General features: G+C 44.4%; 1 protein-coding gene across 3 annotated transcripts in view; it reads right to left on the bottom strand.

Annotated features, from left to right (window-relative positions):
- The window catches only part of PPP6R2 (protein phosphatase 6 regulatory subunit 2), a 142,687-nt gene that overhangs the window by 37,810 nt on the left and 86,283 nt on the right, over positions 1-18,594 (bottom strand). For all 3 annotated transcript variants that reach the window (XM_075924308.1, XM_075924312.1, XM_075924320.1), the window contains exons 10-19: positions 18,074-18,226; positions 16,533-16,736; positions 15,081-15,145; positions 12,426-12,541; positions 10,406-10,491; positions 9,930-10,010; positions 8,305-8,402; positions 5,205-5,262; positions 3,812-3,939; positions 628-800 (exon numbers count right to left, since the gene is read on the bottom strand). In XM_075924308.1, coding sequence (XP_075780423.1) covers positions 628-800; positions 3,812-3,939; positions 5,205-5,262; positions 8,305-8,402; positions 9,930-10,010; positions 10,406-10,491; positions 12,426-12,541; positions 15,081-15,145; positions 16,533-16,736; positions 18,074-18,226 — 1,162 coding nt within the window. The remainder of the gene's footprint in view (positions 1-627; positions 801-3,811; positions 3,940-5,204; positions 5,263-8,304; positions 8,403-9,929; positions 10,011-10,405; positions 10,492-12,425; positions 12,542-15,080; positions 15,146-16,532; positions 16,737-18,073; positions 18,227-18,594) is intronic.

Genomic DNA, 18,594 nt, shown 5'->3' with positions numbered 1-18,594 from the left:
TTTTGAACAACTGACAGTGCAGTGTGTATGGTCAATTTAACTCTTGTTTATGGTCAGATGCACCTCCTGTCTCAAGTGCTCCACGACATCACTCCCTTGTGTTGCTCTGGGCAAAGCTCGTGTGTGTACAGTCCTTCCCCAGGCCCTGCAAGAATGGGTTACAGCACTGACACTGAAATAGCAACAGGGTGTTCTGCACATAGAGAAAAAGAGGACAGGGAAGGAGGGCTGGCTGGAATATATTCGGCTGTGCTCTCTATAAACCCTTAAAAACATCCCGGGGCAGCGCCTTAGTCCTCTCATTTACTATCTTCTTTGTCGATTTTTTTAATAACAATTGATACAGTTATAGTAGTTACATCTTGCATGGTTCCAGAAGCATCGAAACTGCACACTTCAATTGTGCGGAGCTCTAGCTCCCTGAACCTGCAGGATCGAATCCCACCAATACTTAAGGCAAGAGTTTGTAGATGCGAATTCACACTGGGCATTTTACGTCCCAGCTCAGCAGCCTCAGTTGCCGCAGGGCTTGCAGGTGGCTATACATGTTCCTATGTAGCAGATCTCCAGGAAAGACTGGCTGAGATAGGTCTCTGGGGACTGAAGATGGTATATTGAACTTTTTACCTTCAGTAGCATCAGAGTCTTTCTGCTCAGAAGGATTATTCTTGTTGGTGTTCTCTGTGGGAGGTGTTGTATGTTCGTCTGTTTCCTCTTCCTCTGAGTCCACGCTGCCATCATGATCCCCATTCTCTAGGTCACTTTTTGAGGAACTCTCTGAGGTCTGAGACACTCCAAATCTGAATTGTAGAAATCAGGGTTAGAGAGACCTATTAAGCCATCTAGTCCAAGGATGGGGAATAATTTTTGATGGAGACCACTAAGATGTCAAGGGCCGTACTTTTCTATGGAGTTGACGCGGGGCATGGGATGGAGGCTGGGTGCAGATGGGAACTGAGGGTAGGGGATGGGGTGCAGGACAGGGTGTGAGTTCTGAGAGGAGTTTGGATGAAGGAGGGTGTTGTGAGCTGGGGAAGGGGTTTAGGGTGCAGGGTCCGGGTGCAGGAGAAGATTCTGGCCTGGGAGAGGGATGTAGGAGCAGGTACAAGGTGTGGGAAGCAGCCCCAGACCACTTAGCTGGCTGTTCCATGTGGCTCTCTGCACCGTGGGGGTGAGGCGCCATGCACTGTCCCCTATCCCCAGCAAAGTCTCTCCACTCCTACTGGCCAGAAACCGGCCAATGAGACCTGAGTAATGGCGCTGCACTGCCTCTGCCCCCTGCACTACCTCTTATCTCCCATTGGCCGGTTTCCAGTCAATAAGAGCTGAGAGATTTTTCTGGAGCTGGGGGCAGCGTGCAAGCCTCTTCCCTTGCCCCTGCTCCTGCAGTGCAGCCATTTTGAGCGGGCCAAATTAAAAGGCTTGGCTCTGAGCTAGTCTCAGCAGGAGGAGGAAGACAAGGGCACAGTGCAGGATTATTCCTTCGAGTAGGTCTTTTAGCATTTTGCTCAGAGTACTTGCTACCCTGAATGACAGGGCTCCTAGGGGAGATACTCCTCAGCTTAATAAATGTCCTTCAGGAATTTTGACCTTACATTTAGCCTAAATTTTCTGTTTTGTAGTTTCTTCCCATCATTGTCCATTTACATTCCCAGAAAAGCCCTACAGATTCCTGTCTGGGTTTATTACACTTTCAGAAGTTCTCCCTGCACCATCACTAAGTAAAGCAAAACAAATAATTCTGAATCACTGTCAATTACTATTCACAACGGTATCACAGGTATGCACAGCACTATACCGGCATACCAAAAGACCGTCTTTCCTCACGGAGATGCAATCCACAGGAAACAACAAAAGAGATGACAGAACAAAATACAGAAGTGGGTGGGAAGGAAAGATGACAACAGGAGAAGAATACAGAACTCAAGGGAGGGAGATCACAGCATACACTGGACAAAGTTTGAGTCTTTTTTTTTTTTAATTACAACTGAAGTCGCTAAATTACTCTGTTATAGTTCCCCCTGCTTGCAGAATGGGGGTAGAGAATAGGATGGCTAAATTAGCTATTGTGTGCATTGCACCCTGAGGATATAAAACACCATGAATGCAAGCAACCTTCCACATTCCAATTTACACATACAAGCATTTTCAAAATAACTGAGTATAAATTTTTTCAATTTTCATGAGATCGCTAACAGTCTAACTTACATATCTAATCAAATGTGTATTATGACTTTACTGCAGCACAACTTTTCCTCCTTACTAGCAGCAGCTTCTGATCTTTCATTTCACACTTGGACACAGAAAGGAGACAGAAGACCCTAATTCAATTAATATACGTCTATCTCGGGTGGCACAAGTCTACTTTCTTCACGTAGATTTTTGGGAAAAGTTGAGTTGGACAAGAGGGCATGTACTTGTTATTTATCAACTAACTTACACAGGACAGGAAACAAATCCTCCTTTCCACACATCAAATGGAAACTGAATAAAACAACTCACTGATTTAACTCCATTACGTTTTCCATACTGGAAAAACTTAAAAAACAATGAATAGTCTAGCAGCATCTTAAAGACTCACAAACAAAAAAAAGTGCTGCTAGACTACTTGTTGTTTTTTAAGTTTTTCCAGTAACAGACTAACTTGGCTACCCCTCTGAAAATTTTCCACATTGCAATGGTTGAAAATGTCGGCTGAGTGATCACTCCAGACTGACAAGAAACAAGCATCAGAGTGGGCCGGCAAAGGAAAAACAAAACTGCCATTCCAAAGGTTTTTACTAAAAACACAGATTACATTTGGAAGTTGTCCCCTTTACCTCCCAGACAGTCAAAAGCTATCAAGCTAGCTGGGGCAGAGTGTGCACCATAGATTTTAATTGAAGGGCTGATTCTCACTGGCACAGAGAAGGGTCACAGACATCGTTAAGATTTATTAATTCCTGGCCAATAAAGCTGCTAGAACTGACCATCCTGGAGACTCTACAGTGTTTATTTCCAGAATACTGCACACAGGCAGCAACAGGGCAAGCTTCCTCATATAGTCTGCCTACAGTACCTAACCTCCAACTAGCAGAGTGTTTTCTAGGGCAGAGAAGTGAGCTTAAGTCTCCATGGCCCATTCAAGTCTTCCAGGCTGAAAATGGCAGGCAAGTTAGTGGCACCTGGCATGATGGCGTTTGCGATGCAGACAACTCTCCATTAGTAACTGGACTGAGAAAATGAATATAATTCACACAACTCAATGTCAGCTTCTTGGTTGTTCTGTTGCCTAATCTGTCCAATTATAGAAGCACTTACAATTAAATCATTACTAAATCAAAGGGATGAATCAGAAATTCATTATCGTGCCAATTATACAACGTGTAGGGGCCCTACACTGCACCAACAATAACATTTTTTTATTTTCACAATTTCAAAAAAGGAACCCTGTATCGCCTACCTTATTAAACACACTAACAGTTGTTCTCTCTCCCTCTCCCTCTGTAACAAGCTATAGCTTTATATTAAGTTTCTGAGAGGTAAGAAAAAGGATGGCTTCTAAAAAATGTTTAAATAAAGTTAGTATCTCTCCTCCACAATTGGCTGGTACCCTAGTGTTTCCATCATTATTACATGCCCTAAAGCCTGCCTCACATGCACGACAGGTGTCGTGCTCTGAAATCAAGCCAAGCAATCAGCTCTTTGCAGGAGCAGCTCATATAAAGTCACTCCATTTAATAAAAGCAACAGGCTCCAAAGCACATAGGGCTGAAATCTACAACCTGACATTATTCAGAGAAAGACGACAGACCGTTTGCTTTCGCCTTACCGTGTTCTTGATTTGACTTGGGTTGCATAGGTTATTTCTTTCTCCTCCCAGATATCTTCCTCCTCCTCCTTGTCATCAAACTGCTGGATCCGTTCATTGCAGCAGGCCTCAAAAAGGGATGCATTTGACTAAAACAAATGTAAACAGACGTCAGGTCCTATAGATTTCTGGGAGGAAGCAACAAGAATGCTGGTGCAGCGCGCAGCTCGCAAACCACACTGCCTGGAGGCAGGAAGCCCAGAAAAAACTAAGAAATAAGGCTGTGACAGGCTGCTTGCTTCTGACACAACAGGAATCCCTGGCTGCTGTTTCATAGACATCTGGTGACATGAATTTCCCCAGTTTCTCTGCTACCGGGGGAATTATCTGAGATATTTCAGACGAAGTAAATCACTCACTCCCAAACTTCCCAGCTTGGAATTCTGAGAATAAGGAGATGTCGTCATGGATACTGTACACACCACACAGACAAAGAATTTCCTACAGCATGATCTCAGTACTCAGGCTAAATTTTAACTGAGTAATGACGTACTTCCTGCTTAAAGAACCCTGCATTTCAGTGGCTGGGGAAGCCACAAATTTCTGCACCGATACAATTTGGGATCAGTTTGCCAAATCGATTGAGTGCTTTGGGATCTTTGGAAAAAAGGGTCTAAGTATGTTTCGGTTATGAGATAAGATACTGTCATAACCAAGAGCTGCAGTGAAGTTTCACTACCAAACAACCTCTCTCTCTAGTTAGGAAAAAACAGTTAAGCACTTTATTCACCAACTTCCACTCCTACTGAATAGATGGAAAGGGTGGCAGGGAGAGACAACGGCAACAGAAGTTTCCTTTGTGAAGACAAAGACACACCATGTAGCTCAAAGGGCAACTCCTGTGATAGAGCCTTAGGGCTGGTCTACACTCCCTTGGTAAGTCAACCCAAGTTACACTACTACTATATTATTCATGTAGCTTAGGTCAACTTGCTGTGTTGTCTACCTTGTGCTGTGGATGGGAGACACTCTCCCACCAACTTCCCTTATTCTTTTTCAGGAGGTAATATACACAAATCTACAGAAGAGCACTCTCCCATCAATTTAGCATGTCTTCACCAGACCTGCTAAATCGACACCCGCTGCACTGATTGCAGCAGTACTTATCTACACGTATAGACGCGGCCTCAGAGCTAGATGATGCAACAGACAATTGAAAGAGCAGGAAAATTATATCAAGGTGATTTCAATGCCTTGATTCCCTTGTCTGGAGATAGGCATCAGAGACTTTTTACTACATAAATAATGTAACATCCCTTTTCTCAAAGATGCACATGGCTACATCTGATTCAAGCATGGTCTGACCCACTGGAGTCTGCCTTGTTGATAGTAAGTATCCAAAAACCTCACTTACACTGTCATCATCCGCATCTATGCTGAAGTTTATCTCTGCAATCCTGTCAAAAGGCGCACTGCAAAAAGAGAGAAATCTGCATGAGAGCTTGGAGCAACATGGGCAAAGGAGCTAAACACAAAGACACTTTGCAAGCCAACCTCTCTGCTGTTCTCTGCACACTCTCCGCTGTCACTGCACCAAGGCAATGATTTTTTCACTCTAGTTCTGGATGGAAAAATCAATGTAACCTTGTATTTCTGCTTCTCAGCAGATATCGTTTGTAGGATTCCCAACCCTACATCTTGTTCAACGCCTTAGCATGAGACCAGTGGAACTGTCCTAGCTCAGAAGGTATTCCTGACCTTACAGAGCAGCTGTAGTGGGCTAGAGAATAAGCCAAATCCCAGCTGTCACATGCCAACTCCCACAGAATATACATGCTGCTTGCAAGTGTTTCAGTCGGGTCCTTCAACTGAGTTTGAGGCAAAGCTTCCAAGGATAAAGCCAAGTCCAGCTGATCACAACCTCCTAACAATTTCTCATATAAGCATGTTCCATCTTCCTGAGCCCTTATATGGCAGCTCAGAGACCTGCTGGATAATTATTCAAATCAGAACACTCATCAAATAGTTCACACTGGCATTAGGTTGACAGACAGACCATTATTAGTCTAGAAAGAGTTCCATGGGTCAGGAGTGCAAGTCATTGGAATAACTTGAGGGGGTGAGGAGAAGGATTTTATAGGGTATCTACACATGCCTAAGTCTGGGCAGTGTCGTTTATGTCTCAGATGTTGATTTTTTTCTAAAAAGAAAGCTGTTAAGTTAGTGCATCTGTTGTAAACGATTAAAATACTCAAATGACTATGCCACTGAAACAAAGGGTCCCTCTTTCACACGCCTCACCAACCAATAGCCTACACTGGAACAGGTTTTGTTTTATCCTCTCTCCCCTCCTATTCATCCTTATGGGACTGGATAGTGTGTTCCAGCTACAATTCTCTTTCAGCTCCAGGTCCATTTTATGTTGCTTTTTCCCAAAATAACTGAGGTAAGTTCTATTCCATTACAAAATGGGGAAACAATCAGATTGCCCCACAATTGCATGCTGGATTGGACGTTGTTGGCCCCATTAAACAGCCCTTATCCCCACAATGCTCAAGAAAAGGGCTAGAGAATGTTGAAGAGCCTCCCCCTTCCCACTGAAAAGTAGCTTCCATTCACTTGAACACCACTCTGATGGAGGTCCTAGAACATGAAGGATGTCGAGTCCTTTGGGCAGCTTTTGGAAGATACTGGTTGGTATATGATACCAAACTGGGTGGGGTTGCAACTTCTTTGGAGGATAGGGACATAATTCAAAATGACCTTAGCAAGTTAGAGAAATGGTCAGAGGTAAACAGGATGAGGTTTAATAAAGAGAAATGCAAAGTGCTCCACTTAGGAAGGAACAATCAGTTCCATACATACAAGATGGGAAGCGGCTGTCTAGGAAGGAGCATGGCGGAAAGGGATCTAGGGGTCATAGTGGACCACAAGTTGAATATGAGTCAACAGTGTGATGCTGTTGCAAAAAAAGCAAATATGATTCTAGGTTGTATCAACAGGTGTGTTGTAAGCAAAACTCGTGAAGTCATTCTGCCGCTCTACTCTGCACTAGTTAGGCCTCTGCTGGAGTACTGTGTCCAGTTCTGGGCGCCACATTTCAAGGAAGATGTGGAGAAATTGGAAAGGGTACAGAGAAGAGCGACAAGAATGATTAAAGGTCTAGAGAACATGACCTATGAAGCCAGGCTTCGTGAACTGGGCTTGTTTAGTTTGGAAAAAAGAAGATTAAGGGGGGACATGATAGCGGTTTTCAAATATCTAAAAGGGTGTCACAAGGAGGAAGGAGAAAATTTGTTCCTCTTGGTTTCTGAGGACAGGACAAGGAGTAATGGGCTTAAAGTGCAGCAGGGGAGGTTTAGATTGGACATTAGGAAAAAATTCCTAACTGTCAGGGTGGTCAAATATTGGAATAAATTGCCAAGGGAGGTGGTGGAATCTCCCTCTCTGGAGATATTTAAGAACAGGTTAGACAGACATCTGTCAGGGATGGTGTAGACGGAGCTTGGTCCTGCCTTGAGGGCGGGGGGCTGGACTCGATGACCTCTCGAGGTCCCTTCCAGTCCTATTATTCTATGATTCTATGAATATCTCAAATCCAACAGCAGCTACAAAAGACTCAGAGCGATTATGTGACCACAGAGCTTTCCAGTCTAAAAACTGCCCCTTCACACAGATGGCTAGGTGACAAAGTCCACCAGGCTCTACCATTTCGCTATTTGAAATTCAGTCACACTCTAACACTATGTGTCAGATTTTTCATTTATATTTAATGCCAGAACACTAGAAGGATAACAACAATCTTGGGAGCGGGGAAGTGTTTTAATGAGATTAACATCTCTTACAGAACAACTGCACAGTCAATATCACTTAGGGACTGTCTACAGTGCACTGTATGCCCAAGGTTCAAATTCTGGCCCAGCCTTTCCCCCCACCCTTCTAGCTATACACAAATCACACAAACCAAAGGCTCAGACCCAGTGGTCACAGGAGTGGAGGGTCCAAGCCTGACTCAGAGTGTGAACCCTGGGTTCTGACGTACCCATTTGCCATGTTAACGCAGTCCCACTGCAGTCCATCGTGCTGTGGGGCTTTGTCCACACTGAAATAACACACTTGCATCTGGCCTGTGTCAGATGCCTTGGCCTTGCAGGGCTACCAAATTGCCATTGACATTCAGGCTTGGGTGCTGAGATCCTCCTGCCCATACCCTGCCACTTCAGAGCTCCAGCAGGCACGTCTATGCTGCTAATCTGAGCCTCAGACCACAAGCACTAGCCTGGGCTCTAAGACTCACTGCGAAAGGGCTGATTTGGGGTTTTTTGCAGTGTCGATGTACCCTACAGGTCTGTAATGTGAAATCCATCCATCTCGCCCTTCTGAATGGTTTTTGGAACTGCCTTATCACTGGCATGCTTCCTTCTACAGGAAGATGATGAGTGACTGGATTTCCCTGAGGACTTTATCTGCCAATCTTCCTTTTCCAGTTTTGGCGTGTCTATAGCTGAACTCACTTGATATTGTCATCCTGGTCTGCAAACTCTTCGTCGTTGAAGCCAAACTGATCCACAAAGTTGGCCGTCATCTGTTGGATCTGGTACTCTGCGAATGCCTGAGGTATGCAAACAGAAACCGGCTATAAGCAATTCAAGGAGTTTAAAATAAACACTACAAGAAGATGCTGATAATCAAGCCCTCCCATTGTTTGATGTCTGACACAATGGGGCTCCATTCTTGGTTGGCCCGCAGGCACTACTATAATAACCTTCACTAAATAATAAGACTTCAATTTTCTAGGCTGGGCATCCGCACCACTACAGTTTGTCAGGACTCAGTTACAATAGCCAGCAAAACATCTGTTTTCCTGACCCTGGCTATACTGAAGTCCTCCTTTTAGCTGCTGAAACTGCCACAGCATCAGTGCAGGCAGGAAATTCCAATTTCGTCTGCAGGGAGATGTTAGTTAGTTTCCCTTGTTTTTATTTGGGGTGGCGGGAGTTTTAACATAGCAACTAGGGAAAGAAAATTGTGTTTGCAGAACCACAGGTGAACTCAGTGTAGGGGTAAAGTGACCTGAAACTCATTTTTTTAATCTCATTAGATTTCAGGTTCAGAATGTCCTTTCAATCCCCACATCTGGCTTTATACTACTGGAAAATTCTGAACCTACTACAATGTCTTTGCTGGACCTAATCTGTCCTGCCCTTTCCTAAACTCTGCCTCTAGTTGCTCTGTAAGCCACGGAGATACCGGCCCACTCACTCAGCTCTCACCTAACCACCACTATGCACATACACCCTGATGGAAGGGTGACGAGGCCAAATTTCAATAAGTGGTGTTGTGATTTGGTGCACGGGGTTCACCGCACCACTCAGGTTTGTCTTGCTCACCCTTCCATCCTGGTGAGCCGGGTCCTGAGCTGTGACAGGATGAGCAACTCGCCCTGGCAGATCCACAGGACTGGTGAGTGTATGTCTGCCGAGGGATGATTTTATTCTGCCCTACTGATGACCCAACCTGGCTCTAACAGTGACATTTGGGAGTTAATTTCCAACACTTGACTCCAGGCACAAGAAAGCCAAAGTACATCCCTTCATTTGGCGCTCTCCTTTTATCAGCGAATACCTGTGTAATTGCTTTCCCTTTGTAAGTAATGCCATTTTAAGCCTCAAATCTCAATGTGCTTCACAGGAGTAGTAAGTCACTATACCCCACATCAGAGCTGAGAAAATTAAGGCACAAAGAGAGAAGCCTGCAGAGCTGCAGGAGAGCTGGAAACAGACCAGGTCTCCCAGTCCAGTATGCAACTCAGTGGGTCACGTTGCCTCTTTCTAAGCACGTGTGTGGCTTCTTCCTGGGCACCTCGGCAGGACAGCAGTCTTCACTAATGGTCAGCTCTACCCTCCGCTGCAGCGAGTGATATTTTCCACCTGGCACAAAAACATTCCACTACACTGGGCAAATCATCCCTCCCATCTTGTAAAAACAGCTCCCCTGTCAACGGATTGGACACATGCACACACAAGAAGCTTTCGGCCCTGGTAAGAAGTCCGGAAGTGGCACCGTCCTTAGAAAGAGTGAAGATGAAGCCAGATGCAGTGCGCTGCTCAACAGCAGTGCAAAGCACAGAGTCTGTCACCTGCTGGAGGGAGAGTTCGTTGGGGAAAGAGCTCTCAATGTCCTCGTCCTCACTGGAAGAATGCAGATGGTGGGTGCTCACCTGAGACAGAGATCAACGTGAATGTCCAGGAGACATCAGAGGCCAAACCATAAACTTGCCCTATTAAAAATCTATCCCAGCCAGAGACCCCAGCAGTCGGGTCGGAATTATCTTCCTTCTGAAGGAAACATCATGAGACACAATACATACAGAGTGGCTGCCAAGCGACAGCAGTGCTGCTACTAGGGGAGAGAGACATCTCTCTCACTAATCCCTACAGACAAGGAGAAGTTAAATGTACCTCCCTGCGCCCATCCTGCACACCCGCTTTGTAGAATCAAGGAAAATATCAGAGAAACGGTCATATCAAATTGACAATTCTCAAATAATACACATGCCGGAAAGCAGCAAACCCATCTGAAATATGCAGAAGGGTTCCGTACTATTGTCCTTACCAAATCCACGGTATTCTTCCGGTTTGTCTCTCTCAACGTCTCTTCTACAAAGCTCTCCCACCTCCCTCTGCAGTCCTCAGGTAGCTCTGTAACAAATGGGTCACCATCACAATTAACACAGCTCAATGAACAAAGGAGACGATAGAAAATGTCAGTCCCATGCTCTCCCATCTCTTGCACCATGTTCAGATCCCCGGACAAGTAACGACCAGCGGTCTGAAGCATATGCATCTCAGTAACTCGGGAAATATTTTTATAACACGTTTTCATTCCCTCAACACCTGTGCAACAAAAACACCGTGATATTTAAGAATAAAAACTCTCCTATGACCCCAAACACTGAAAGTCAATGGAGCATTCAACAAAGCAAACAGCAGACAAAACAAACATTTGGGGCCAAGACTAGAAATGTGCACAGCTAAGGAAAAGGAGAACATTTGTGGTGTCCTTTAAAAACAGTGTGCACTGGCTGAGATGGATCTCAGAGCATGGAGAGATTCCAGTTGTAAGGTCCACCAAAGCAAAGTCCCCTCACACCACTTCCCATTCCTTGGATACTAAGTATTGTAACTACTAGGGCAGTCAAGTGATTAAAAATTTTAATCATGACTAATAGCATGCAACTCCCCTTTGAAATGTGGTGGCATTTTAACAGGGCAGCGCCGCATGGAGCTTGTGATCAGCTGCCCCTCTGAAGTGCCAGAGCAGCACTTCAAAAAGGCAGCGCAGCATTAACGCCTGCGATTAACGTGTTAATTTTTTTAACGCGTTAATCCTGTCCTGCGTTAAATCACAGGTGTTAATGCAGGTCAATTGACAGCCCTAATGACTACTAGTTCTGCTGCATAGTATCATGTACCACTTCAGTTCTGCACCTCGCTCGGTGTTAACATGCCATTCTCCCATGCAATGAGCTGGGTTAGAGAGCGGAAGAGAATAGAAACAAGGCACGTTTCTCAGAGTGCGCAGCCCCTAAATGGCCAACCCCAGATGAATAGACTAGCTGAGTCAATTATTGCACCTCTTGTTGCTGCCTTCTGGAGAGGATAAACATGTCAGATACAGTCTGCTCTCTTTTGAGAATTGCACAATTTATTCATGCACTGACACCTAATAAAGAGGGCTTGGAGGAGCGAGTGTGTGTGTGGGGCGGGGGGGGTTCAGAGAGGCTGATAAAGTGGCTCTCCTTCTGCAAAAAGAATCACGCTCCATACATGCTATTCTAAAGGACGAAAGCACTTGGGAGCACAGAGGAAATGGAAACTTTGAAACGAGAATTCATTTCCTTCTCAACTTCTCCTTCCACATGGGCCAGACAGAAAAGCAGAGGCAGAGCATGAGTGTCCTTCGGTGACCAGTACAGAACATCAAACACATTCTTTGGAAACACTTAGAAAGTCTTGCCCAATGCAACCATCTGCATCAATGTGTTTTCCATTAATGTACTTCATTTGGAAGCCTCCTCCTAGGAAAGGGTTAAGTTTCCCACAGCAATGGTTCTCACACTGTAGGCCAAAGTCCATTGACTCAAAAGAATAACAGCTGCCCCGTACATTTCTCAAACACAGAATCAAGCCTTAGTGATCATTTACTCATGGAAACCACATCTTCCCCATCTGTCTCTAATGCCGGCTATTCCCCAACACCCACACTTGATTTATAGTCATTCCTTGATATGTTGTGTCTAAACTAGACTGTCAGCTTACGGAGACAGGCCTTGCTGTCCTCTGTAAATCTAAGGTACTGCAAAAACGCACAAGGCACTCTGTAGAGCAAAACTGTGTAAGTTATATGGACACAACCACATAGACTTCAACGTGGTGTGGTGCATGCAAGAGTAGACAGTGGCCAAAAGCCTGTGTAAGAAGCAAATACAGGCATTCAGTCAGAAATCTCTCCCTCTCTCCCCTCCACCCCCCGGTAAATCTCTCCTGCATGTAAAACAAGGCAAAAGAAATGGTTTCAGAAAGAGCTAATCCATCAGAAAAACACAAGGTGGGACAGAGAACAGAGCATGTACCTTTAATGAACTCGCCGATCTGGGTCTGCATGGGGCCCTTCTCCACATTCTGTACCACAGCATTGGCTATTCGGGTCAGGTGACCCATATTCCCTCGCCTCATTCCACCTTCTGCCCTGAAAACAGCAACAGTCAGTACCAGTTTAACAAAACACTCATCAGCAAGTTCTTAAGAGTTACCTGCTGCTGCCACAAGTTAATGGGCGTAAACAGTAACTACCAGTGTGGCAGATGTAAAGATGCTGCATCGCCACATAACAGGCTGAAGAGGCTAGGCTGTCTCAACAGAGGAACTGGTGCATACTCACAGGCAGAGAGAGGGAAGGGAAGAGAAAGCTCCCATTGCTCTCAAATGCACTGGGTATACCAGTCATCTATAAAACAGGTATGATGCACTAGCACAGAACTAAATGATTTTTCAATCATAACTTCCCCAAAACAAAGACACAAGGAGAAAGATCTGAATCACTGCAGTATTGAAAAAGTGTTGCAATTTTAGTTGAAGGTACAAGAGAACAAAAGAGATCCTAATCTAGAACAAATTTCCCCCTAAGAGAGAAAGTTTTACAAAAGTAATCAAAATGAAATCAAATAATAACAAAGTCACATTCTCGCTGTGTTTTGGTCGCTCCGACGCTCTGCAAGGACTGTGTCAATCTCTAAATCAGTGAATGAAATGGCTGAGCCAACCCTCCTACCTACACGATGCAGACAAGGACTGGAGAGACTCAGGAATCAAAATATAGGTATTTCCACAGCTGTGAACAGAACTACTCAGCTGAGATAGCAGATCTGCTTTCACACAGGCAGGCATTAGCAATCAAAAGAATGGACAGAATTCACACAAGTAAGCCAATTTTTCATTTCAGCACTTCATTTGCATGAGAGAGAACCTCATCAAATATTAAGGTTTGATCTCAATATTATTTGTGCAGCAACTAACTGTGCTCAAAGTTGACACAGGCAGCACCGATAAATATTGCGGAGGCTGGTCAAAACCAAAGCACATGAAAAATACCATAGAAACATGATGTAAAGAAGTATCCAACCCACTCACAACTGAGCCCTAGACAAAACCGTGTAAAAAGAAAACCACTTCTTTTATCTCATCTCCTGGCAAAGATGTCGATGATAAAAGTATACAGTACTTTAGTGAAATGTAAAACTTTCCATTTTATACTTTGGATTATTTGGAATCTATCAAAGGTTAATTTTGAGACTGTTTGCTCTTCTAATGTCAACTCTCCATAAATGCTTTGGAATTTTCATAGACCGATTGATTTTAGGGCCACCTTGACCATCTAGATTGACCTGCATAACACCAGCTGCTTGACTTCCCTGTTTTGCTCATCATATTACCATACACTTCAACATTAGATAATAAGGTGATAGGTTTTATACAAAACCCCTTGTCGGGACATTCCTTTTAAGAACATGAAGTTGTGCCTAAAAATCTGAGCATTACTTGAGCTAAATCAAGAGCTCCTCAAGTGTGCTGAATCTCAAGGAGTGACCAACATCAAAGTCCAAACAGAGAGGGAAGGTGGGTGAGGTAATAGCTTTGGCAAAATGCAGGACTAACACGCTACATTTTCTATCACTATTCGTAATAGCTTTGGTGAGAGAAACACTAATGGGCCACTTCCCCTTGAAATATGTTCTAACTACTTAGGCTAAACAATCTGTTCCACCCTTAGCTGGGCCACCTTGAGTCAGTTTCATCACCCCCCATCATTTAAATCTACAAAACGGAATTCAAGTAATAACCAACAGACACAACTGTGGCTGTCAGGGCATTATTCATCATGCAGGGGGACTGGCAAGAGAAATGACCAAATTGCCACTACATGACACTGAAACTGTGAAGTGCTACAATAGCAGCAAATGCTTAGGCAAGGCAGGAAACAGAAGCCCAGATAATTTTCTTTCACGTCAGTCTCTTTTCTTTATTTTTAGTCTTATTTCTTACAATCATTACATCACCTAAATGGTTTTCGGAGTTAGAAAATTACATGAGGAATCTAAACTCAAACAGGTTTCCTGGACATTCTACTCCCAGAAGTGGGGGAACAGTACATTGGTTATTTAAAAACAAGAACAAGTTAATGTGCTCTGTGAAATGTGCGTTTGGGAAAAGCAAGAATGAAGTGCATGCTGCTTGTCTACTGGAGCACTGGGTGGCTGGAAGTAGCTCTAGCTGACTTGTACCTGCCCACGAGGCTCTATGTACGTGTTGGCCTAGAATGTATTTGGTTTTTAACATCTGAGCAACCTGCATTCTAAAGCAAACCTCTCCGTTATCCTAATAATTGAGAGAATATTCAACACGATAGTCAAAATTTGCAAGCCTCAAATTCAGTCCTCCATACCAGCAGTGCACAACCCGTGGGTCACAACCCCTTTGGGGGTCGTGGCTGTGTTCCTGGGGGGGGTCGCAGTGTTGTGATCCGGCTGGCCAGTATTTTCTGCTTTTCCCGGCTCGGCGCCTGACGGACATGCGGCGGGGGGGAATTGCAGCAATAAAAGGGGCCGCGACTGCATTTTGCCAGCCCAGCATGGGTTTTTTTGTTTTGTTTTCTCAACAAAATTTTCCCAGGGGTCACGAATGAAAAAAGGTTGTGCACCACTGCTCCATACAACCGAAACCACCCTTACTGTATTTTGTCATTGGCTTCCCAGGCATCCAATATCCTTTGCAACAGGCAGCACTTCTGGAACAGCTAGAGAGGGAGAGACAGTGAGAACATTTCAGACACTGACTAAAGGAAATCCCATGGCCTAGATGGCCTACACTAGAGCACAAATCACTTTTGTTCCTCTCTTGACACCATCTACCACTTAAAATTACTTTAAGGCCAATTTTTAATGGATTCATCTTGTTGGAACAAGCTGCATGAGCCCTCTGAAAAAGTCCACTAATCCACTCAAGTTTTCCTTAACTGGTTCCATCTTCCTCTAAGGGCACGCCTAGACTACATGGCTCCGTCGATGGAGCCATGTAGATTTGTTTACTGGGCACAGGGAAATGAAGCGGCGATTTAAATAATCGCCGCTTCATTTAAATTTAAATGGCTGCTGCGCTGTGCCGATCAGCTGTTTGTCAGCACAGCACTGTAGTCTGGACGCTCCGCAGTCGACATCAAAGCCCTTTGTCGACCGCCCCGGTAAACCTCATCCCACGAGGAATAATGGGGCGGTCGACAAAGGGCTTTAACGTCGACTGCAGAGCGTCCAGACTACAGCGCTGAGCTGACAAACAGCTGATCGGCACAGCGCGGCAGCCATTTAAATTTAAATGAAGCAGAGATTATTTAAGTCGCTGCTTCATTTCCCTTTTCCTACAACCCTCCGTCGACGGAGCCATGTAGTCTAGACACACCCTAAGTTACAAAACTCCCCAGAGGAAGGGATAAACAGGGATTCCTGTAAATTAAAATTTAAATTAATGGAGATTGCCTATCTGTGAGAACTAGAAGAGACCTTGAAAGGTCATCAAGTCCAGTCCCCTGCCTTCATAGCAAGACCAAGTACCATCTCTGACAAATTTTTGCCCCAAATCACCTCTGCAAAGATTGAACTCACAACCCTGGGTTTAGCAGGCTGATGCTCAAACCACTGAGCTATCCCTCCCCACCAAGGGTAAGATTCGTCACTTTGCCCTTACAGCATTCATAGCATTAATGAAGAGAACACCACAGATTATTCTCAGCATTAGAAGCATGGGCAACAAATCAGGAATCTGTAATCATGATTGGGGGGAGTGGGGCTTGATTCAAAGTTGTGATTTTTCCTTTTTTAGATGAAAGAACAAATCATCTGTACAAAAGGCCAAAGCAACGTCTAGACACCCCGATAACCAGGGCTCGAAAAATAATACAATCTACTCGCGCATGGCGAGTAGATTGTAACCCGGAAGGGCTGGGTTCGGGCGATCTGCGTAAGTGCAGATCGACAGACAGCACGGCTGGCGAGCGGGGCTCGCTGCAGTTCGGCAAGCCCTGCCGATAACTATTTCCCTCTCTTCTTGAGCAGTTTGTCAGATTACTCTCTCGTTAACCAAGATCCATGCTGAATCCATCCAGCTAAAGGTGACGTGACTAGACTTACATGTGTCACCATGACATTCTCCGGACCCTGATCCAAAGTCTTCAAGTTCTCTGTGGTCACATTCCCATTTAGCACCTCCTCTTTATTTTCCAGGTCATTCATCACTGATTTTCCTTCATGCACAGAGTGTGACAGAACAGCTGCTATGCACAGTTCCACTTGGAAGTGCAAAAAGTTATTCCATGTGTATTTAAAAAATAAGTCCTGAAACAAAATGAAGGGTATATAAAAATCCACTTAGGACACAAATCTGATCAGACCTTCACACACACACACACACACACAAACACATACAGACAGACTTTCCTGAGGGCAAGACGGTGAAATGTCAGCCAGTGGATTCACTTACAGAGTAAGCTACATAAAATAGTCTGTGTTCTAATGGTGCAGTTTGGTTTCTCTGCAGGCTTCACGCCAAAACTGAGGCCACCTGAGATTACAAAAGAGTTATCTAATTCACCCAAACCAAAACTTTGTTAACATGAAGGTTTTTACTTGCTAAAGTGCTAATTCCAACAAAATGATTACTTAAAATCAAGGAAATCGCTGGTTAAGGCAACCTACACATGACCTAACATCACTATTCCTGGGGGAATTCTGTGCCACTGTACACATGCAGAATTCATGTTCAGTGCAAAAAATAATTCCCCGCAGAAAATACACGAACCCCAAGAAATAGCATGCTGTGCCAGAACTGACAGCTGATCGGCAGTAACAGCTAGCAGCAATTTGCATTCATCACAGCAGCCTGCTGGTGGAGCCAGAGGCAGAATGGGGGCATAAAGGACTGTTGGGGATGGTCACAGACTAGGATTCAGATGAGCTAATGGGAGCGGGAGGGGAAGACTAGGGTGTGGGGTCAGGATAGCACTGAACCAGTGGCTGAATAGAAGAGGGCTCCAGGGCCATATAGCGATGGGGGATGCAGGGACATCTGGGGACAGGGTCAGATGTGCCTGACTGAATGGAAGAGGCTTGGGGTCAGCCAGGGTCTACATGCAGGAGGCTCCCCAACTTCCTAAAAGTGCTTCCTCACCCAAAAGAAACTGTTCCCTACTTCTCTCACTTACACCCAACAACCATCCAGGTTCACTGCCAGGCTCCTTTCCTCCCCTCAACTCCTCCAATACACGTGACTCCCCCAAGCCTTTGCCTGCCTTCTGAGGGGTACGGGACAAGGTTTGTATGGTAGTTTAAATGATCAAAGTTCTGTACTAACAAGCCTAGAAAGGTGTCTATTTGTCAAAAAAAAAAAAAAATCCTGAATCTTTTTTGTCTATATTGTTACAGACATACATGCTGACAGGTATTACAAAATAAATTACCACAATAATTCAAATCGGTGCGACTACATTGTGTTATTCTGACAGAACATACAGCATTTTGCAGAATTTTAAAATACCCTGTGCACAAATTTTTTGGCACAGAATTAATGCATACATCAAATTCCGTGTACCTGTCTTTGCATTGTACAGATCACAGATCATGTTCTTTGCTTAACCAGCATATCCTTCCACAATAGGTCACAGTGCATTACTCACAAGTAATAAGTCCAAGGTATTAAGTCTGCATAGTTCGTAGTTAATACTGGGAGTGTTCGTGTGAAGCAGAGCAGCTATTAGTCGAGCTCCATGAAGGCGAGCATTCCCCAGTGGCTCCTCCAAGACACCAATTGTCGTCAGGATTGACATTTTCTATCACAGAAAGAGGAACCCAATTTTGAATCTCTCTACGCATAGGTCAAATTGTCACTCTGATGGTACTCTAATCTGACTTCAGTCTGATTTTATATTCACTTCATCTTCATGTAAACCTCCTCTGCTAAGGAACCTGTTTGAGACCTAAGTCACATTTTCCTTCTCATTCAGTGAGGTCCAGGGACCACACAGTAAGAGCAATTAAAGAACTACTGAATCAAAACAAACAATACTCAGATAATATTTTCCATACCTAATTTCAGAAAGCTATAACCACCAATGAGTAAATACAAGTCTTTATTATAAAGGGCTCATGTCCGGACGGAAAACCCATGCCCTGGGAGACATTTGTTGATAAAGTAGCT

Source organism: Pelodiscus sinensis, chromosome 1 (assembly GCF_049634645.1).
Source record: "Pelodiscus sinensis isolate JC-2024 chromosome 1, ASM4963464v1, whole genome shotgun sequence".
In the NCBI taxonomy this organism is placed as follows: Eukaryota; Metazoa; Chordata; order Testudines; family Trionychidae; genus Pelodiscus; species Pelodiscus sinensis.
This window is presented reverse-complemented; position numbering and strand designations above follow the sequence as displayed.